The sequence below is a fragment of the Ranitomeya variabilis genome, chromosome 4 (genome assembly GCF_051348905.1).
Source record: "Ranitomeya variabilis isolate aRanVar5 chromosome 4, aRanVar5.hap1, whole genome shotgun sequence".
NCBI classification, from domain to species: Eukaryota; Metazoa; Chordata; class Amphibia; order Anura; family Dendrobatidae; genus Ranitomeya; species Ranitomeya variabilis.
Genome location: NC_135235.1, coordinates 442,512,049 through 442,535,329, shown reverse-complemented (window position 1 = coordinate 442,535,329; position 23,281 = coordinate 442,512,049). Strand labels below are relative to the sequence as shown.

The 23,281-nt window shown below is 42.7% G+C and overlaps 1 protein-coding gene across 3 annotated transcripts in view; it reads right to left on the bottom strand.

The window, feature by feature from the left end:
* RAB37 (RAB37, member RAS oncogene family) overlaps window positions 1-23,281 on the bottom strand; it is a 155,001-nt gene that overhangs the window by 8,537 nt on the left and 123,183 nt on the right. For all 3 annotated transcript variants that reach the window (XM_077251485.1, XM_077251483.1, XM_077251484.1), the window contains 5 exons: window positions 18,179-18,245; window positions 18,050-18,102; window positions 11,310-11,375; window positions 9,317-9,373; window positions 6,921-6,997 (listed from right to left, as the gene is read on the bottom strand). In XM_077251485.1, coding sequence (XP_077107600.1) covers window positions 6,921-6,997; window positions 9,317-9,373; window positions 11,310-11,375; window positions 18,050-18,102; window positions 18,179-18,245 — 320 coding nt within the window. The remainder of the gene's footprint in view (window positions 1-6,920; window positions 6,998-9,316; window positions 9,374-11,309; window positions 11,376-18,049; window positions 18,103-18,178; window positions 18,246-23,281) is intronic.

Sequence of the window (23,281 nt, the reverse complement as noted above, 5' to 3'; positions counted from 1 at the left end):
CTCAGAAGGGAAGCGCCATATTGGAGTTCAGATTTTGCTGGAATGGTTTGAGGGTGCCATGTCACACTGGCAGAGCCCCTGAGGTGCAAGAACAGCAGAACCCCTCCATAAGCGACACCATTGAATTAATCTAGGGCTGCAATGATCATGTTGACACCACATGTACCACACAGAATTTTATACCATTTGGCGTTGAAGTAAAAATAAATACATTTTTACCACTAAAATGTTATTTTAGCCCCAAGTTCTTCTTTTTTATAAGAGCTCATATGAAAAATGTACCACAGTCTGTTGTGCAATTTCTCTTGAGTGCACCAATACCCTGTAATTGGGAATGTAATGTAATTGGAAGTTTTTTCAAGCATTGTGAAAAGCTCAGAAGGTAAGGAGCGCCATATTATAGTGCAGATTTTGTGGTTATGGTTTACAGGTGTCATGACCCACTGAAAGAGCCTCAGGTGCCAGAACAGCAAACCCACCATTAGTGACCCCATTTTACAAACTACACCAGTCAATACATTTATCTATGGGTGCAGTGATCATATGGAAACCAAAAAGTGTCACAGAATTTATAACATTGGGCAATGAAGAAAAAAAAATACATTTTTAAACTACACAAACTGTGTTTTAGCCACAAATTTTACATTTTACATTATCACAAGGAAAATGAGTAAAATGTCAACAAAATTTGTCACAAATTTCTGCTGAACATGGAAATACCCAGTGTGTGCAATACTGTTTAGCCATGTGGTGAGACTGAACGGAATGAGCGCCATTCCATTTGAGTCTTGGAGAACAAATTATAGTAAAATAGTCAGCGGACTAATGTCCAGAAGAGCAGAATTTCCTACCTAGTGATCACATTTTGGAGATTGCACCCCCCTAGGAATTTATCCACAGGTGTAGTGATGATTTGGATTCATGGGTTTTTTCCAGAAACAAACAATAGGGCATGTTGCCCCGCTTGCGCATCTGGAGACATGCACGCGTAAATTTAGCTGTCTTTCATCACTATAGAACTGCCAAACATGTGGACACTAAATGTCGTTTAGGCATAGTGTGGGGCTCAGATGCAAGAGGGGCTTTTTTGCTGGTTTTCTTTTGGGGGGGCGAGGAGCCATAGCACTTTTCCAGAGCCTTCGTACTACCAGTAACGTGGAAGTCCCCTATATTTCCATTGACAGACAGACCTGGGTGGGGGCTTGCTTTACACAGAAAACCCAATGTAAGTGCTCAGTGTAGAGTGCAGGATAAATGTGAACCAATATGAACTGCGATTTTTGGGAGGCAGAAAAAACAAGTCAACAACAGGTGAAGAATTTGTTCTATTTAGTTTTTACACTGTTGTGCAGTACAAGTGATTAGACAACTAAATTCCTCAGGTCTGTGCAATTACAGCAATACCAGATTATATATTTTATGTTTGCATAAAAAGCCTTTTAGTGTGTGATGGCAAATTTTTACGTCTCCATATTCTGAGAGCCATAATGTTTCCATATTTCGGTCGACAGTCATGTGAGGGCTTGTTTTTTGCGGGACTAGTTGACATTTTTTATTGGTACCATTTTCAGGCACAACATATTTTGATAGTTTCCATTCTGATTTTAACAGGAAACAACAACAAAGGAATTTTTTTTATGCCATTCACCATATGGTAAAAAGTGATAATACAGCTTTATTCTTCAGGCCAGTATGATTATAGCGATGCCACATTTATATTATATTACAGAAATAGATTATATTTAAGTAATCCATCTCAGGAATGGGAAAGTCTGCCTTCACTTTATACAGATTTACCACAGAGTTAAGAATTTTGATAATGACCAATTCTGGTAGAGGAAGAAGCACATTTTTCTGATAAGATATATTATAAAGTTGCTATCGATTTATGAAAAAATATAAAAGATGGTTACTCTTTAAATAAATCCAAAACTCCACTACTTTGACAACCCTTTCTCAATCCCTATGGTACCCTCTTGTAAAACACTACATGCTCACCTCTGATGCCATTGGTGGTTTAGAGGTGGTGGCACTGACACTATCCTGGGGATCGCATGACATTATCATATCACATATGTAGCGCCCCCACTGCCGCAGGGCCGAGGGGTACCCGGTACCGGGCCTCTGAGTCTCTGCTCTGGGGTTGTCACGGTGGCTAGACCCGGTCCGTGACCCTGCTGAGGGGCGCCCAATGAAAGGTGTGGATGGTGGTGGTAGTGCGGTGCAGTGCTGGTCACGGTAAATAACGAGGACACCAGGTTGCAGTCTCTTTACCTTTTGGTTTACTGAAGGTTTGGAGGGACCCAAACCAGAGTACTGTTAACAGGGCTGGCTGAGACCGGCCGGTCCAACGGCACATCCGGAGATCCCTTTTCAGGTGGGAATCAGTGTCTACCTTCTAGCGCCTGTGTGTTGTAGTCCTTCCCTGCTGAGCACCCCAGGATAGTCCTCACAACTTATTCTGTCTGTCTCTGATGTTCGTTCTCTCCGTCCCCCAGATGATATGGCTAGGACGCACCCGTATGACGGGGTAGGCCTGGAGTTCTTCCGGGACTCTAGAGTCGCCCCTCTTCCACAGCTGCCTCCGTTGTCTGCTTAGGTGTTTAAGTGAGACAGCCAACCTATAATTGGCTGCCCTGCCGTGGTTTGAAGTAATGCTTAAAGTCCCTTACTTTCTCGGCGTTCCGGCCACCGACTGTTTGCGCCTCAGAAGGATGTTGCCTCGATTTTACAGCACGACTCCTTCTGGTCCTATCGCCTCTTTGCTGTATTCCTGTTTCTTCTCACTTTTTGTCCTTTCTTGGGAATCTGTCAGGATCCCATCCCTGACAGGTCCTCTCTCTAGCTCTTCCCAGTTACTTCTCCCCGTCTTCCTGTCCAACCCCCAGTTTTACCAGAGTGTGAGGAGTGGCCTACTAGATAGAACCACTCCCCCTGGTGGCCGGAGTGTGAAGTGTAGTGTGAGTGTTACCTGGTCAGGTGAACTCCTTTAGTACAGTCAGACGTAACATCACTCCCCTTAGTGGCAGAGCGACATTACTGCAACGACCAGGACTCTGGGGCACTGCACATACATCTGAAAGTAGTGAGAGCAGCAGCTCACTTCCTTTGAATGTAAGCAATTTGTCTGAAGCTGGGGAGAGTGAAGCCAGCACTGACTGACACGTGATCCCTACGGCCAATGTTACACGATCCCCAGGAGAGCCAGTGCAGTCACCGCTGTTACGGCACTTGCACCGGAGGAGAGTATAAGTGTCATTGTAAAGGTGGAAATATAGGAGTTGTCCAACTTATATAAAACTTTAATGCCTAACAGTAGCTAGCAGAAAATAACCTATTGCAAAAATCAGGTTTTTGTGAGATATTATATAGATTTTTAAATTTGGCTGTTTTTTTTTCATATTACAGTTTTTATTCAAAAACTAAAAACTCATTAACTTTCCATTTGCTTTTTCAGTCACAATATGTGATGTCACTGTTAGTGATTAGCAAGTGTGCTCAGATAAGGTGTTATCAAAGCACACATGCGCGAATAGTATTCAAGCACATCAAAGATGCTCTATATTCGAGCTGCCGTGGCTGCATGTCTCGCAGGCTGTTCAACAGCCGCAACACATGCAAGGATTGCTTAAACAGGTAATTCCTGCATGTGTTGCAGCTGTTGAACAGCCGCGAGACATGCAGCCACGGCGACTTGAACATAGTATTCAAGCACTCTGAAGTTACTATTCGCACACAAGAGTGCTCGGATAACACCTTATCCGAGCACGCTCGCTCATCACTAGTCACTGCTGATCTTGCTCCCCCTCCCTTTACAAGGACCTTCGCACAGGTTCATTAGATACTTCAGTACAAGAGACTAGGTCGGGGTCTGATCATTGTGGCTATGCGCATGTTATTTCCTGAAAAAAGAAATTAGAGTCTAAAAAATACCCAGCGGCTAATGAAAAAAAAATGTATTTCTTTTTTTAATCTCAAACGGTTGTGATATCTATAATGTAACGCTGGGAGCGTCACTCTGTCCGAAGCCTTAATAGATTGCGCAAGCGCCAGCGCAGTCTGGACCCCACAGAGTGACGCTCCCAGGAGACCGCGGTATGCGCAAGCGCTGAACGCACACCGCGATCTCCAACAGAGAAGCAGGGACGAGCCAGGAGGGTGAGGGTGAGTATATTTACCTGTCCCGTTCCACTGCTGCACGCTGCTCCATCCTCCACCTGCGACGTTCAGTTCAGAGGGCGCGATGACGCGCTTAATGCGCGCCGCCCTCTGACTGAACAGTCACAGGCAGAGGACCCCGGAAGACAGAGGCACGCAGCAGTGGAACGGGGGACAGGTAAATATAGCAAGTGCCGGGGGCCTGAGCTAGCGGCGACTCCGGCACCTGACCCCCACAGCGCGCCGGTGTCCCCGCCTGCTCAGGCCCCCCTCACTCGGCACCCAGCACAGCCGCCCGCACCCAGCACAGCCGCCCGCACCCAGCACAGCCGCCCGCACCCAGCACAGCCGCCCGCACCCAGCACAGCCGCCCGCACCCAGCACAGCCGCCCGCACTCTGGCAGTAGAGCCGGAGAGAAAAAGATGAGGGCAACATATGGCAGAATGGAAACAGGAACAGGCAGAATGGGTGCAGCACATTACAACAGAATGGGGGCACATTATGGGAGCAGCACATGACAGAATGATTGCGCACGATGGCAGCAGCACATGACAGAATGGGGGCGCACACATGACAGGATGGGGGCACAGGATGGGAGCAGCACATGACAGAATGGGGGCACAGGATGGGAGCAGCACATGACAGAATGGGGGCACAGGATGGGAGCAGCACATGACAGAATGGGGGCACAGGATGGGAGCAGCACATGACAGAATGGGGGCGCACACATGACAGGATGGGGGTGTAGGATGGAGCAGCATATCACAGGATGGGGGCGAAGGATGGGAGCACATGACAGGATGGAGACGCAGGATGGAGCAGCACATAATAGGATGGGGGCGCAGGATGGGAGCACATGACAGGATGGGGATGCAGGATGGAGCACCACATGACAGGATGGGGGCACAGGATGGAGCAGCACATGACAGGATGGGAGAGCAAGATGAGAGCAGCACATACCAGGATGGAGACCATATACCAATATAAATGCTCGCCACCCGGGCGTAGAACGGGTTCAATAGCTAGTGTATATATATATATATATATATATATATATATATATATATATATATATATATATATATATATATATATATATATATATATATATGCATATATAATGCAACACAAGTCCCTGATTTTAACAATAGGTCCTTTTTTGATAATGGTTTCCTTTTAAAGCACCACTCTGGCGTTTGTTTTGTTTGTATCACCGGAGTGGTATGATTAATGTCTGTTCCCTGCAACTAGGAAAATACTTACCAGCCACAGTTGTCTGTTTTTCCAGGCATCTTGTCACCGTGTAAGGGGTGTGAACAGAACTGTCGCGTTTCTACGCCTGAAGACACCAATCGTATTGTAATGTGTATTATGCCCTGCTTATTTTGTACATGTTGTGTCATGTGAGGTCTGCCTGTATAATGTGTGGTAATGTAAGATAAGTAATGTTGGTTAACGTATAGTGTAGTGTAAAACATATTTTAGGACTTAAGGCATAAGATAGGTAGGATATGATAGGGACTGTAGTTATTTGGCAACATTAGGGTAAGGATAGAGTTAATGCTGGGACAAACCCATAGTGGTGCTAGGGAAAGAGACCACTTGTAATTAGTCAGATAAGGAAAAGTTCAAGTACAAGTAGGAAATGTCTGAGCAGTGCTGCCATTGTGGGTGAACTACAGAAAAAAGGGACAAGGGAGTAGCGCGACCGTGAAGTGACCGGAGAGAGTGGCTTTCCACAGAAAACGGGTCCTTGGATAGGACTATGTGTCATGAGAAATCCTGCTTGCTAAACGCCGAAGGTAACAGACCTGAACAGGACTGAGTTTGAGGGACTAGTAGGGGTCTCAAGAAGTAGATTCACGGCACCAGTAGTTAAGAAAAAGGACTTGAAACTGCTGAGTTTGTAGACACTTGTTGAACAGGACTGTGGCGACAAGCTAGGCTGTGAGGAAGTAGGGAAAACTGTCATCGGCCCGAGGTAGACTACAGTGAAAGGATACTTTGCGTATAAAGATGCTTTACACTGAAAGAATTGTCCATAAGACTTTGAACCCGCTGCCCCTTGTATATAACCCTTACCAAGTTGCCGTTCAGAAAAGATTGTTTTATAATGGGGGTCTCCTTTATTGAACATTGTGTTGGCCAGCTAGGACCATAGGTTTCAATCTGCTACAGGGCCTGCACGGGCAAAAGACGTCACAGCACCAACACCCAGCCAGGACCCACTATGTTATGTAGCACGCCGGGGCGCAACAGGAGATGACAAGTGCCTTGCCCACGGCTACTGCCCCATGCCGCCACTACAACCACAGCTCCTAATTGACTAGAACTGAAAGGTAATGGTTACAAACCCCTTAATTTAAGTCTATGAGAGTGTTCTTCTGGTTCTTATTGACTTGCATTGAGAAGGGACTTCCAGGCTGTCAAGTAAACATTGGAGTGATCCAGCAGGTCACAACCAGCAGAAGAGGCCGGGATTGACAGCTAAAACAGCAGAAGACGGCGACTAGCAAGTCTTCTTTTACACACAGGAAACATACATTAGTGATACCGCTCGGGCGGTGAAATAAAAAAAAAAAAAAAAAGACTGCCGCAGCAGTGTTTTAAGGAACTGTAGGCTTACTGCTAAAGCATATAGGATAGATTTTACTCACCAAGTTTTTCAAATTTTGTTGTTTTTTTTTAATTAAAAAAGCGCTACTATGCAGAAACATTACTCAAATATATACTAGAGTTACTTGCTACCTAACATACTTACTTGGCTACAGCCATAAATGCAAGTTCGACATTTACACCTGTCTTTGCACTCGTCTCCATGAAGGGAATGCCATACTCCTAAGGATTAAGAATCAATACATAATTATTATAGCTCATTGTCAGATGCTTTTAAAAACAAGTCACAGCTATGCGTTTCATTTAAATGTTATGTTCACCTTGGAACTGCATTTCATTATTATAGAATTAATCCACCTAAAAAAAAGTATTACTGTAAATGTGTTAATGTGCTTCTCTTTAAACTGATGAGAAGTCACAGCCTTTATTATACATCTGTGCTGCATTAAAAACTGCAGAAATCTTACGGTATTCTTTGCTGGCTTTATATCTGCACAGAGCAGATTGCCTAATAGCATCCCACTAAGACAAATTTCCATTTGCAATCTTAAAAAGGAATAGGTCTTTAGGATCAACCCTCCTAAGCCGTCTATATGGGCATGTAGGTCATAGGAAGCTGAATAAAATGACACCTGGATATCTGGGATCTCATTTTTATTCCAGAAAAATCTATGTTTTTCTTAAAATGTAAATGAGCTGTTACGATCTATGAGCCGGACACTGATCTTTCTGAGAATCTATATCTAGTGCTTACAGAGAATGAAAGGGGGAGTTATCAGTGTGGGACATGTAATGACTGACTGCCCACCTTATCTACATGTCTCACACGGGTAACGCCCTCTTTAATTTAAAATAAGCTCTGGAAGAAAAATCTCATGCAGAACAGAGTCTGGCCCAATAGATCTTAACATTTACATATTAAGAAAAATGTGGATTTCTTGGGAATAATTTAATTCAACTTTCAATGATCTGAGTACCCATATAGATGACTTAGGAGGATTGAGCCTACTGACAGATTCTCTTTAAAGGGTATCCCATGGTCAGTAGGAAGCTACCATATAAAAAAAAAAAAAAAAAAAAAAAGGGGCTCATGATTTGGTGGACCTGACTTGTCTACAATGCAGGAGTAATATACTGTATGGATAGTAGTGATTTCTCTCAACATTGAAAGCCAATCATGGGAACCTCTTACGCTGGACCCGTGACCATAAATTGACTAGAATGGAAGCGTGTCACTCAGGATTAGTACAAAAGACATTATGAATTTGCACAACATTTTACAGTAGCTGCAGTTATCCATAAATTGAATACAGACTTATGAATTCTGGTTAGGAATAGAGAAAAATAAAAACTCCAGCAAAAAATAAAACGTATGTATGGATTAAAAAAAATAAATATATATATATATATATATATATATATATATATATATATATATATATATATATATATATATATATATATATATATATATATATATATATATATATATATATACACTCACCGGCCACTTTATTAGGTACACCATGCTAGTAACGGGTTGGACCCCCTTTTGCCTTCAGAACTGCCTCAATTCTTCGTGGCATAGATTCAACAAGGTGCTGGAAGCATTCCTCAGAGATTTTGGTCCATGTTGACATGATGGCATCACACAGTTGCCGCAGATTTGTCGGCTGCACATCCCAAAGATGCTCCATACAAGGCAGGATGGATCCATGCTTTCATGTTGTTTACGCCAAATTCTGACCCTACCATCCGAATGTCGCAGCAGAAATCGAGACTCATCAGACCAAGCAACGTTTTTCCAATCTTCTACTGTCCAATTTCGATGAGCTTGTACAAATTGTAGCCTCAGTTTCCTGTTCTTAGCTGAAAGGAGTGGTACCCGGTGTGGTCTTCTGCTGCTGTAGCCCATCTGCCTCAAAGTTCGACGCACTGTGCGTTCAGAGATGCTCTTAGGCCTACCTTGGTTGTAACGGGTGGCGATTTGAGTCACTGTTGCCTTTCTATCAGCTCGAACCAGTCTGCCCATTCTCCTCTGACCTCTGGCATCAACAAGGCATTTCCGCCCACAGAACTGCCGCTCACTGGATTTTTTTTCTTTTTCGGACCATTCTCTGTAAACCCTAGAGATGGTTGTGCGTGAAAACCCCAGTAGATCAGCAGTTTCTGAAATACTCAGACCAGCCCTTCTGGCACCAACAACCATGCCACGTTCAAAGGCACTCAAATCACCTTTCTTCCCCATACTGATGCTCGGTTTGAACTGCAGGAGATTGTCTTGACCATGTCTACATGCCTAAATGCACTGAGTTGCCGCCATGTGATTGGCTGATTAGAAATTAAGTGTTAACAAGAAGTTGGACAGGTGTACCTAATAAAGTGGCCGGTGAGTGTATATATGTATATATATATATATATATATATATATATATATATATATATATATATATATATATATATATATATATATATATATATATACACACACACACACACTTTTTTAGGTTTTGAATAACCCTTTATATTTACATACACTACCTTCGCCAAATTCTCCCCATCTTCTGTTCGAATAACTCGCCCACTGTTTACGTCACACTGAAAACCAGAATATAACAAATCAATACTGTATTTAGAAGCGTCCAAGAATGTGACAGTATAGTCCCATCTGGCTCATCTAACCCTCAATGACCAGCTGATTGCAGCAAAATAACCAGTGTTCCAATCATTCTCTCGAGCTTTTCTCTTCTCCCTTCGGCTGGATCAGAAATTAACCTGCATAGCTTACAATAGCAGACATGTGGGGGAAATTATGACAGGTATTCACATGCTGCTACATTTTTCCCTCAAGGAAAAATAGCAAAGGTGTAAATCATTAAAATTACTTTATGTCAATTTCTGATCTGTTGTGGATTTTCCCTGATTGGAAAGACAGTCCATAGCAACATGAAAAAGACCCCTTTATTTAATAAAGATTTACAAATTTTTTAGACTCATTAAAAAACACCCAACACCATAAAACTATACATATAAATAGGGGGAACAAGAGGATCCACTTAAGAAAACAATAGAGCAGGAAGGGGAAAGGGCAGCCACAGTATCCCTATAAGACCCTAATACTTAGTTGCGTATACCTGAGCCGCAAAGGTTGACACCCTAAAATTGCATAATGTCACGCCTGCTTAATGTAGGCTAATCCCAGTTATTCCCATAATTACTTAGCCTACTAATAATAGGAAGAACAAAATGGACAATATACAGTATATACTTAGAGCTCCTCATCTGGCGTCCCTCCATTCTATATAGGACTATTCTTTTGCATGTTTGTCACACTTAAATATTTCAGATCAAACAAAATGTTAATATTAAATAAAGATAACACAAGTAATCACAAATTGCAGTTTGTAAATGGAGGTCTTTATTAAGGGAAAAAGAAATACAACCCTACAGGGCCCTATGTAAAAAAGTGATTTTGCCCCACCTTAAATCAAACTCTGGTTTAACATTTTTTGGGAAGTAGAGTTCACATTCCCTAGCTACACGCAGGCCTGATTAGTGCCAACCCTGTTCTCAGTTAAATAGGACCTGCCTGACAAAGTGAAGTAGACCAATATATCCTTAAAAACTAGACATCATGCAGTGAAACAAAGAAATTATGTAACAAATAAACAAAGTATGGTAATTGAGATCTATCAGTCTGGAAAAGGTAATAAAGCCATTTCTAAAGCTTTGGGACTCCAGCAAACCACATGTAGCCATTACCCACAAATGGCAAAAACATAGAACAGTGGTGAACCTTTCCAGGAGTGGCCGGCCTAAGTTTCCCCAAAATCACAGTGACAACTCATCTAAGAGGTCACAAAAGACCCCACAACAACATCAAAAGACCTGCAGTCCTCACTTGCCTCAGTTAAGGTCAGTGTTCATGAATCCACCATTAAGAAAGAATGGGCAAAAATGGCCTGCATGGCAGAATTCCAAGATGAAAACCACTGCTGAGCAATAACAAAGGTTCATCTCATAACATTTTGTCTTGTAGATTTACCCGGTGGATTATTAGTCTGATGGACATGACCCAACTTGCAAACTGAAAGAAACTGTTACATCGCTGATGAGTAGGTCATCAAGCAGCATGTATGATTGCGAGATCAGACTTGTTAGAAAAATGGAACTGCATTGACCGAAGGCTGGGTAGGAGCTGTATACTTCAGATTTTGGGCAAGGGAACACAACACCAGCAAATGTGTGCACAGCCTTTACCCATGCTGATAATTCATGGTGTAATGTCATTTCTTCTGTGGAGTGTTTGTTTTTGGGTCCTTCCCCAGCAGCAGATACTGTGATCAGAAAGTTGCCCTTGGAAATTTGTGAGCTTTTTGGTTCAGTGTAGAACAGTGTTCTTACACTATGTAAGTATGTATAATAAAGTGCGTGTGGAGGGAGGTAGACATGTCACGTATACATAGAGTAGGCTTGTGAGTCGAGTGGGTGTCACAATTCAGAGATCTGCAGAGTAGCAGGAAGTTACCAATACCTTGTTGCCAAGCAGCATGATGACCACATCCTTGTGGGCAAATTCGTGAACCTCTGTAAGCCAAGCCTGAAAAATGTACAAGTCAAAAGACACTAAAAAAAGGACATAAAACATAAAAGAAAAAAAACACATGACAATAAGACACAGTACACAACAAACATCTGGAATTACATTACATAACCAAAGTATTAACAGCAAAGTCTCTATGACAGTGCACGGTTGCGGCACATACAGGCTTTGTGCACAGAGTAGTAGTGTATTCATGAGCCAGAAAACTGAAAATACACTTGAATGTTGAGCTTTCACCGCTAATTTTTCATTTCAAGATTTTTATTTCATTCTTCAAAAGAGCCATAACTTTGTTGATTGTCTGTTGCGCACTGAACGCCTCTAGACTTGATTGGTATAATTTTGAAGGAAATCCTAAGTTTTTGTTTACTTACGGTAACCTTTTTGTTGGGTTGTGCAGTGAATATTAATAATTAAAATATGTATTTTTAATATATGTAAAAACAGTATGAATTTACAGTATTGTAGTATACCGTATTTTTCGGACCATAAAACGCACCCCAAATTTTCAGAGGAAAAATAGGAGAAAAAAAAATTAATGTGTCAAATAAGGGCTGTCTTAGGCTGGGGTCACACATGCGTGTTTTACGTACGTAAGAGCGCAAAAACTACGTACGTAAAACTCGCATTACATACGGCACAATGCTTCTCAATGGGGCTGCTCCTATTAGCCGTATATTACGGTTCAGTATTATACGGCGTTCTACGGCCGTACAAAATCGCAGCATGCTGCGTTTGTCAGCGTATTGCGCAAATAATACGCCAATGAAAGTCTATGGGGGCGAGAAAAATACGGATTCCACACGGACCAGCAGTGTGACTTGCGAGAAATACGCAGCGCTGTTAGTGAAAAGTCGGTAATTCAATTGCCGGCTTTTCATTTCTCCTGCACAAACCCGACAGGATATGAGACGTGGTTTACATATAGTAAACCATCTCATATCCCCTTTTTTTTTGCATATTCCACACTACTAATGTTAGTAGTGTGTATGTGCAAAATTTCAGCGATGTAGCTGCTGAAATAAAGGGTTAAATGGCGGAAAAAATTGGCGTGGGCTCCCGCGCAATTTTCTCCGCCAGAGTGGTAAAGCCAGTGACTGAGGGCAGATATTAATAGCCAGGAGAGGGTCCATGGTTATTGGCCCCCCCGTGGCTAAAAACATCTGCCCCCAGCCACCCCAGAAAAGGCACATCTGGAAGATGCGCCTATTCTGGCACTTGGCCACTCTCTTCCCACTCCCTGTAGCGGTGGGATATGGGGTAATGAAGGGTTAATGCCACCTTGCTATTGGAAGGTGACATTAAGCCAGATTAATGATGGAGAGGCGTCAATTATGACACCTATCCATTATTAATCCAATTGTAGGAAAGGGTTAAAAAACACACACACACATGATTGAAAAGTATTTTAATGAAATAAACACAGCGGTTGTTGTAATAATTTATTGTTCTCTCAAATCCATTTGCAGTCCCTCGCTTGGCAACATAATAAACGCACAAGATACATACCTTCTGATGTACTGTCAGGTCCAACGATGTAATCCATCTGAAGGGGTTAACTAATATTACAGGCAGGAGCCCTGCTAATGCAGCTGTGCTCCGTGCCTGTAATCCCCGGCGAATGAATGAAATGTAGGTCATTGACCTACATTTCATTCATTCGCGGTGATGCGCCCCCTGGTGGATGTCCTCATATGACCTGGAGCGTGGGAAAAAGTTCCCAGGCTGCAGTTCATGAGAACATCCACCAGAGGGCGCCTCACCGCGAATGAATGAAATGTAGGTCAATGACCTACATTTCATTCATTCGCCGGGGATTACAGGCACGGAGCACAGCTGCATTAGCAGGGCTCCTGCCTGTAATATTAGTTAACCCCTTCAGATGGATTACATCGTTGGACCTGACAGTACATCAGAAGGTATGTATCTTGTGCGTTTATTATGTTGCCAAGCGAGGGACTGCAAATGGATTTGAGAGAACAATAAATTATTACAACAACCGCTGTGTTTATTTCATTAAAATACTTTTCAATCATGTGTGTGTGTTTTTTAACCCTTTCCTACAATTGGATTAATAATGGAGAGGTGTCATAATTGACGCCTCTCCATTATTAATCTGGCTTAATGTCACCTTTCAATAGCAAGGTGGCATTAACCCTTCATTACCCCATATCCCACCGCTACAGGGAGTGGGAAGAGAGTGGCCAAGTGCCAGAATAGGCGCATCTTCCAGATGTGCCTTTTCTGGGGTGGCTGGGGGCAGATGGTTTTAGCCACGGGGGGGCCAATAACCATGGACCCTCTCCTGGCTATTAATATCTGCCCTCAGTCACTGGCTTTACCGCTCTGGCGGAGAAAATTGCGCGGGAGCCCACGCCAATTTTTTCCGCCATTTAACCCTTTATTTTAGCAGCTACAGCGCAGAAATTTTGCACATACACACTACTAACATTAGTAGTGTGGAATATGCAAAAAAAAGGGGGATATGAGATGGTTTACTGTATGTAAACCATGTCTCATATCCTGTCGGGTTTGTGCAGGAGAAATGAAAAGCCGGCAATTGAATTACCGGCTGTTCACAGATATCGCGCTGATTGAAATCTAAATACAGAATATATATATATGTGTCACAATGACATATATATATATATATATATATATATATATATATATATATACTGTATATATGTTTTCCCGAACATTTGAGCACATAAATCCATTAGATGTCGGTTTTGCAAGCCTGCGCGAAAATCTCGCAGTACGGATGCCATACGGATTACATACGGAGGATGCCATGCGCAAAATACGCTGACACACCCTGACTACGGATCACTATTTTGGGAACATTTCTCCGTATTACGGCCGTAGTACGGACGTATAATACGTGGCGTATTGTCTTACGCCATGTGTGACCCCAGCCTTACAGTCTGAATCCAGCTTACCGGGGAATGAAGGGGGGTAGGGTGTGATCAAAAGAGCTGGTGGAGCGGGTTCACAGGTGTTCGGTGGTCAGGCGATGATCTGACTCATCCCAGGCTGGTGCGGCGGGTTCGGTGGGGCGGGGCCTCTGCCGATATTTTGTGTAAGCCCGGTAACCCACTGCACTTCTATTGCTGTAATGCTGTGGTCTCTAGCAAAATGGCCACCGGAGGCAGCGCATGCGCAGAATGAGATCTCGGCACCAATATCTTGTCTCCTCAATCTACACATGCGCTGCCTCCAGTGGCCATTTTCCTTGAGGCCAATGCAGTACAGCAATGGAAGTGCGAAGGCTCCGGGATTTAACAAAATGCCGGCAGAGCCCCCGCACCACTGAGCATCACCGAAACTGCCGCGCACCAGCCTGGGATGGATGTGTGGAGGCTCCGAGACTTCACAAAATGTTGGCGGAGCCCCTGCACCACTGAACATCTCCGAAACTGCCGCACATAAGCCTGGGATGAGACTCCTGGTAAGTACATCCAGACTATAAGAAGCACCCCCATTTTCCTCCAAATTTTTTTGGGAAAAAAGTAAGTCTTATAGTCCGAAAAATACAGTAGTCTATCTTGGTCTTCTATGAAATGCAGCCTACACAGGTGTAAATGGAAACCCATAGGAACTGTGCGGTTGCATAGCAAAGGGAATGCGGCGAACACCCAGGCATAATTGCGGAGCTTAAATGCTGCTGTCAGTGACTGAGCAATATTCAAGGGGTTAAACAGCAGCTATAGGCGCTTGCTCCAGTTGCTGTCTTTAGGAAACAGCTAGCAATTTGAGTCTTCTCCATACAATCATGTCATGGAGTAAATGCGCTGTATGCCAAGTAGCAGAATGAGTTATAGTGGTCTTGAGCTTGCCAATTTAAAGGGACTCTGTCACCTGAATTTGGAGGGAACAATTTTCAGCCATAGAGGCGGGGTTTTCAGCTGTTTGATTCACCCTTTCCTTACCCGCTGGCTGCATGCTGGCTGCAATACTGGATTGAAGTTCATTCTCTGTCCTCCATAGTACATGCCTGCGCAAGGCAAGATTGCCTTGTGCAGGCATGTACTACGGAGGACAGAGAATGAACTTCAATCCCATATTGCAGCCAGCGGGTAAGGAAAGGGTGACTCAAACAGCCAAAAACCCCGCCTCTATGGCTGAAAATTGTTCCCTCCAAATTTAGGTGACAGAGTCCCTTTAAGCTTCATTGGCAGGCCAACTAACCCACACAGGGTTATCCCAATACTTTCCCAACAGCAGATGTCAGAGAAACGACGGGTCAGGCATGTTGGATTTCAACTTGACCAAACCTTGTGTTCTCACATTAGAAGCCTCCAAAAAGCTGTCTGGTAGTGTTTTATTCCCCTCTAATACAGTATACAAGCACACATGACCTAATGAATGGTGGGATATGGGCAAAAAAAAGCTGTTGGCCAGAGAAGCACTCATGCCGACAGATGCACGGTGAATGGCCACTTGATGTATAAGACATGTAAACTCAATGCCTTATGTGAATAATAATGTCATGTACAGCAGTACAGAATATTTTGGGAACTGGTAACTAAGATAATACAATTTCTAGACTTTGAAACCAGTAGAAAATTAAGTTCAAATGTGTGAAGCTGAAAATATTGACTGACTTCCCCAGGGGATTTTCATACCAAGGCCCCTGATTCAGCGAGCAGGTTCACCAGAATTCTTGCATAAATTGCTTTAAATAGCTTTGTGACTTTTGGTGTTTTCACATCAGTTTCCCGCAGCTGGGCCAAAATGGGCAGAGCTGGTGCGGAACAGGGCGTAACACCAAAGTTATTCTACATCATCACTAGCTGTGCATTCCTTACACCAGAAATTTGACTCCAGTTATGGACTGGAGTAAAATTTCTGGCATGGCACATGCCATTCATCTGACACTCCCGATTCATTAAGAAGCGTGCGCCTCTTCATGAATAAGGAACACCTGACTAAAATACAACCCCTCCACAAAGAAAAAGGAAAAAAATAAAAAACCCTGGTCTTGCTGAATCAGGGCTTAAGTTGAACTTAGAACCAAATTTATTTTTTTGATTTGTCTGTGTCAATTTTATTATTTTTTTTTTTTTTTAAAGTTTTTTCCTACCATTGTTTTCTGTTGATTGAGCAGTGTTAGAGCTTGTGTTTTGGCTGCTTTGTGGTTTTATTAATACCAATCATTTTTAGCTTTTTTTTTTAAATCCTAGGATTATCCAATTGCTCACACTATATACTGAATATTATGGCATTGTAGTATATAGTGAAAATCACGGTCTATGAAGCTCAACCCGTGGCTGAGCTTCACAAGAGTACCGAGACGGCAGCGATATGGGTCTTGGCTGCCACAGTAATCCAGTGTTCACAGAAAGCCAATAGGAGCCAGGGCACGCGAACATCAGAAATCACTTCATTTAAATGCTGCTGTGAAAGACTGACTATGGCATTTCTGTGATTAACAGCAGCAATCATGCTGTTAGACACAGATTCCGGCCATTGAATAAAACTGGCATCTACCAGCAGCCAGCCAGCAGATACTTCAATTCATATTAAAAGTGTTAAAGTCATTGAAATTGCCCCTTTTTTTAAGTCTATTTTACTCTTCCAGGTTGGATGACTAACAGGGTAACAATTATTCGTTTGTTATTTGTACGCAGCTAATAAGATTTGTACAGACAAATGGAAAGCTGCTTTCCTAACGGGAATACTTAGCACATGATAGCTTAGAGTTACAAGCACAACACTGAAGCTGCATGGATAAGAGCCCCTGATGACAACCAGCCTCCTAATTTCTTCAGGGGTACGTGACATGAAGATTGGCAGGTGTGTGTGTTTATTCAAATGTATAAGTTATAAAATGAATCCTCATATCCATAACACTGCACCTGAGAGGAGTCTGCACAGGACATGTAATAATGAGACTTGGGGCCCAGTTGGCGTGGCTAGCTCATGGCCATGGTGTTGCTGCAAAGCACCTTTATAAAAGCCCTAATGGCTTTCTGCTATATCATGGCTGTAGAACCCACATAGCCAATATCAAGTAATTTGTAATAATTTGCATGTAACAGGACAGTGCTGCAGCATATATAACATGGCACACCTTACACTTTGCGGGACGCCAGCCTCAGAATATGCCATTGGGAGTGAAGTTTGCCCGCTCACGGCACTCTTCATTTGAGCAGAGAGGACAGTGCCTACAAAGTCAAATATTGGAGGACACTTCTTGGGAACAGAAGCATTTGTAATTTTGTTTACTGCCTAGGTTACGTGTAGTCCATCAGAGGTGGTGCAGCATTTGCAACCTCTACTATAAAGCTTGTAAGTGCTGATCTGTAGTAAGATCACTTGATCCAGTCAGCTTCAGTGCCCCGCACTCCTCTGATACTGCAGAGGTAAAGCTGCCTCTGCAAACCCCGAGTGGGCAGTGAATAACTGACTGCCTGAAATGTGCATCACTCCCTTAGTGGTATCACAATGCATTAGTTTCCCGATAATTAACCTAGGAGGAGTTTATGACATTATTAGTTATAGGAAACTTGTAAAGGAAGAAAAAAAAAGTTTGGACACCACTAGAGAATACTATCAAGCTTACACATACTTCCAAAAACGACAAGTGCTGACTCGACATAAAACTTTACTGGAGGTAGGACAGGGACAAGGGAGAGACAGGTTCAGTTTTAGGAGAATTTACATACACGGATGTTGTCAAATGACGTCTTGCTTGTGATATCGTACAACAGGAGCAGAGCTGGAGGGTAGGAGAGAAAAGTTACCAGCACCTGTCAATGTCTCTGCCGTCTCATAACATCAGTCAATTCACATACCCTGAGCGTCCCTGTAATACGCATGGGTGACACTGCGAAAGCGTTCCTGACCGGCTGTGTCCCAAATCTGCAGGATGGGAAAAGTAAACAAATTTTGTATGATATTCATGAGTATGACAGTCAGTCACGGACTAATAGTCTTGTTTGCATGTAGGATATTTAAAGCTTATCTACTAGGCAACAGAATACAACCTTATGCATTAAATATCAAATTACTCTAGGTGAATCAGGCAGTGTTAATCTGTGCTGTTACTATTTCTTCACCATCCACAACACATAACAAGGACTGGAAATAAGACTAGTAGGGTATCGCCAATGTGCATCAGCAGACCCAGAATGGGATAAAAAACGATTTGGCAGGGAAACCATACAATTCCTAAAGCTGACCCTACAAACAAAACTGACTATGGTAATGAAAAGCTCCACGTTTGAATAATTCTTTAAACTGTGCAATATTCTGGATTACCATCATTTCTTTAAGGGTTATTCTCACAATGACAATTTTTTTTTTTTTTTTTACAAAGCCGTGTACCTGCATAACTAATATTAGTAGACAGTGCAAGCCCAACAAAGTTTCAATTTCTTTTCTTCCCCCATCTCCTTCTGACCCTTTGGGCATCCAGTTTTCCAGATCTGAATGGGCAGTCCCATTATCTGCAAAAACTAGCAGCACACTACTTCTCCTCAACGCTGCAGGCCCCATTTTCTGCTCCACGCGTCCTAATAGAGATACCGTAAACAGTGGGTACGGAAAGTATTCAGACCCCTTTAAATTTTTCACTCGTTTCATTGCAGCCATTTGTTAAATTGAAAAAGTTCATTTTTTTTCTCATTATTGTACACTCTGCACCCCATCTGGACTAAAAAAAACATACAAAAAAAACCCCAATGTAGAACTTTTTGCAAATTTATTAAAAAAGAAAAACTGAAATACCACATACTGTAGATGGGTAGATTTCAACATGGGCAATTTTTGTGGTGACCATTGATAGTAATTAATATTGGTCAAATAGTGGGTTACACTCACTACATTCCAAACTATGCATTAACTCCACATTTCACTTGTGGATCATGGGACCTTCAGAACATGTCTATGTTGTCCCCTGTTACTGCTTGGAGAGCACAGCTATGTGTCAAGGCAATGAGGACGCAATGAGAGTCTGGGGGATATTAACTAGACAGTGCATCTCTAAGTTTTCCGTGAATTACACAACATCATTAGGTGCATCTAGTATCAGTGGGATCTTCAGCATAGCATAATTGAGCTGTGCTAAAACCCAGATGTCAGATTTATTAGACAGGGTCAGTGTGTGCCTCTAAGCACGAGCACTGAACATTAGAAATGGTGGAGGATGGATCCAGTGCAACGGAGAGTAAAGCGAGCCCTGATCAAAGGAGGAATCATCATTACGTGGAGGGAGGTGGTATTTGTAAGTTTGCATTGATTTACAGCTGTTATACTGCCACACATGCATAATTCTCTATGTACAGAAAACAGACCATGTTAGGATTTGAGAATAACTCTTTAACCCCTTTACCCCCAAGGGTTGTTTGCACGTTAATGACCGGGCCAATTTTTACAATTCTGACCACTGTCCCTTTATGAGGTTATAACTCTGGAACGCTTCAACGGATCCCGGTGATTCTGACATTGTTTTCTCGTGACATATTGTACTTGCAATTTTCCAACTTTGAATTTTTATACAATTGAATCACAGAGATATGTCACACAAAATACTTATAAAGTAGACATGTGGGAAATGTTACTTATTATCAGCACAATTTTGGAACCCAAATTTTGTTTTTGTTAGGGAGTTATAAGGGTTAAAAGTTGACCAGCAATTTCTCATTTTTACACCACTTTTTTTTTTTTTTTTAGGGACCACATCTCATTTGAAGTCATTTTGAGGGGTCTATATGATGGAAAATACCCAAGTGTGACACCATTCTAAAAACTGCACCCCTCAAGGTGCTCAAAACCACATTCAAGAAGTTTATTAACCCTTCAGGTGTTTCACAGGAATTTTTGGAATGTTTAAATAAAAATGAACATTTAACTTTTTTTTACACAAAATGTACTTCAGCTCCAATTTGTTCTATTTTACAAAGGGTAACAGGAGAAAATGGACCCCAAAAGTTGTTGTACAATTTGTCCTGAGTACACCGATACCCCATATGTGGGGGTAAACCACTGTTTGGGCGCATGGCAGAGCTCGGAAGCGAAGGAGCGCCATTTGACTTTTCATTGCAAAATTAACTGGAATTCAGATGGGACGCCATGTTGCGTTTGGAGAGCTCCTGATATGACTAAACATTGAAACCCCCCCACAAGTGACACCATTTTGGAAAGTAGACCCCTAAGGAACTTATCTAGCTGTGTGGTGAGCACTTTGACCCATTAAATGATTCACAGAAGTATATAATGCAGAGCTGTAAACATAAAAAATCATTTTTTCACAAAAATGATCTTTTCGCCCCCGATTTTTTTTTTCCCAAGGGTAAGAGAAGAAATTGGACTCCAAAAGTTGTTGTGCCATTTGTCCTGAGTACGCAGATACCCCATATGTGGGGGTAAACCACTGTTTGGGTGCATGGCAGAGCTCGGAAGGGAAGGAGCGCCGTTTGACTTTTCAATGCAAAATTGACTGGAATTGAGATGGGACGCCATGTTGTGTTTGGAGAGCCACTGATGTGCCTAAACATTGAAACCCCCCACAAGTGACACCATTTTGGAAAGTAGACCCCCTAAGGAACTCATCTAGATGTGTTGTGAGAGCTTTGAACCCCCCAAGTGTTTCACTACAGTTTATAACGCAGAGCCGTGAAAATAAAAATTCTTTTTTATCCCCAAAAATTTTTTAGCCCCCAGTTTTGTATTTTCCCAAGAGTAACAGGAGAAATTGGACCCCAAAAGTTGTTGTACAATTTGTCCTGACTACGCCGATACCCCATATGTGGGGGGGAACCACCGTTTGGGCACATGGGAGAGCTCGGAAGGGAAGGAGCGCCATTTGGAATGCAGACTTAGATGGAATGGTCTGCAGGCGTCACGTTGCATTTGCAGAGCCCCTAATGTACCTAAACCGTAGAAACCCCCCACAAGTGACCCCATATTGGAAACTAGACCCCCCAAGGAACTTATCTAGATGTGTTGTGAGAACTTTGAACCCCCAAGTGTTTCACTACAGTTTATAACGCAGAGCCGTGAAAATAAAAAATCCTTTTTTTTTTCTTTTCCACAAAAATTATTTTTTAGCCCCCAGTTTTGTATTTTCCCAAGAGTAACAGGAGAAATTGGACCTCAAAAGTTGTTATCCAATGTGTCTTGAGTACGCGGATACCCCCATATGTTGGGGTAAACCTGTTTGTGCGCATGGGAGAGCTCTGAAGGGAAGGAGCACTGTTTTACGTTTTCAACACAGAATTGGCTGGAATTGAGATCGGACGCAATGTCGCATTTGGAGAGCCCCTGATGTGCCTAAACAGTGGAAACCCCCAATTATAACTGAAACCCTAATCCAAACACACCCCTAACCACACCCCTAACCCTGACACACCCCTAACCCTAATCCCAACTGTAAATGTAATCCTAACCCTAGCCCCAACCCTAACTCTAGCCCTAACCCTAATGGGAAAATGGAAATAAATACATTTTTTTAATTTTTCGTAACTAAGGGGGTGATGAAGGGGGGGTTCTAGCAGATTTTTATGATTGGCAGCCGTCACACACTAAAAGATGCTTTTTATTGCAAAAAATGTTTTTTTGCGTTACCACATTTTGAGTGCTATAATTTTTCCATATTTTGGTCCACAGAGTCGTGTGAGGTCTTGTTTTTTGCGGGACGAGTTGACATTTTTATTGGTAACATTTTCGGGCACGTGACATTTTTTGACCGCTTTTCATGACCAAAAACCAGCTATTCATGAATTTCTTTTGGGGGGGCATTTATACCCTTCCGCTTTGGTAAAATGGATAAAGTATTTTTATTCTTCGGGTCAGTACGATTACAGCGATACCTCATTTATATCTTTTTTTCTGTTTTGGCGCTTTTATACGATAAAAACTATTTTATAGAAAAAATTATATTTGCATCGCTTTATTCTGAGGACTATAACTTTTTTATTTTTTCGCTGATGATGCCGTATGGTGGCTCATTTTTTGCGGGACAAGATGACGCTTTCAGCAGTACCATGGTTATTTATTTCCGTCTTTTTGATCGCATGTTATTCCACTTTTTGTTCGGCGGTATGATAATAAAGCGTTTCTTGTTTTTGTTTTTTTATGGTGATCACTGAAGGGGTTAACTAGTGGGACAGTTTTATAGGTCGGGTCGTTACGGATGCGGCGATACTAAATGTGTACTTTTGTTTTTTTATTTAGCTAAAGGAATGTATTTATTGGAACAATATTTTTTTATTATTATTTATGTAGGAATTTTATGTAATTTAATTTATTTTTTTTAATTTTTACTTTGCTCCGGGGGGGGGGGGGGGGCCGATCTGACACTTTGCTGTGCACTGTGTCAGATCGGCGATCACACAGCACAGCAGGGAGGCTTCCTGGCACCTGCTCTGAGCAGGCGCTGTGAAGCCACCTCCCTGCAGGAACCGGATGCAGCCCCGCGGCCATTTTGGATCCGGGGACTGCAGGGAGGAGACGCTCGGTACAAGGTGAGCACATCGCCTTGTACCGATCGTCTCAGGGAAGCCCCTCCCTGCGCGATGCTTCCCTATACCGCCGGCACACTGCGATCATGTTTGATTGCAGTGTGCTGGGGTTAATGTGCCGGGGGGCGGTCCGTGACCACTCCTGGCACATAGTGCCGGATGTCAGCTGCGATAGTCAGCCGACACCCGGCCGCGCTCCCCCCGTGAGCGCGGCCGATCGCGCTGGACATACTATTCCGTCCTTGGGAAGTAGGGCCCACCCCACATGGACGGAATAGTACGTCCGATGACAGAAAGGGGTTAAAAAGATTTGTATGTGGCTAGAGCAGTTTTCCCTAATTTGCAGCTCCAAATCTCTTGCATAGCTATCAAATAAAATTCTGGCTGCCAGCATTTAATTCTAGAAGGAACAGGCGGCATGGTGTTTTCTGATTT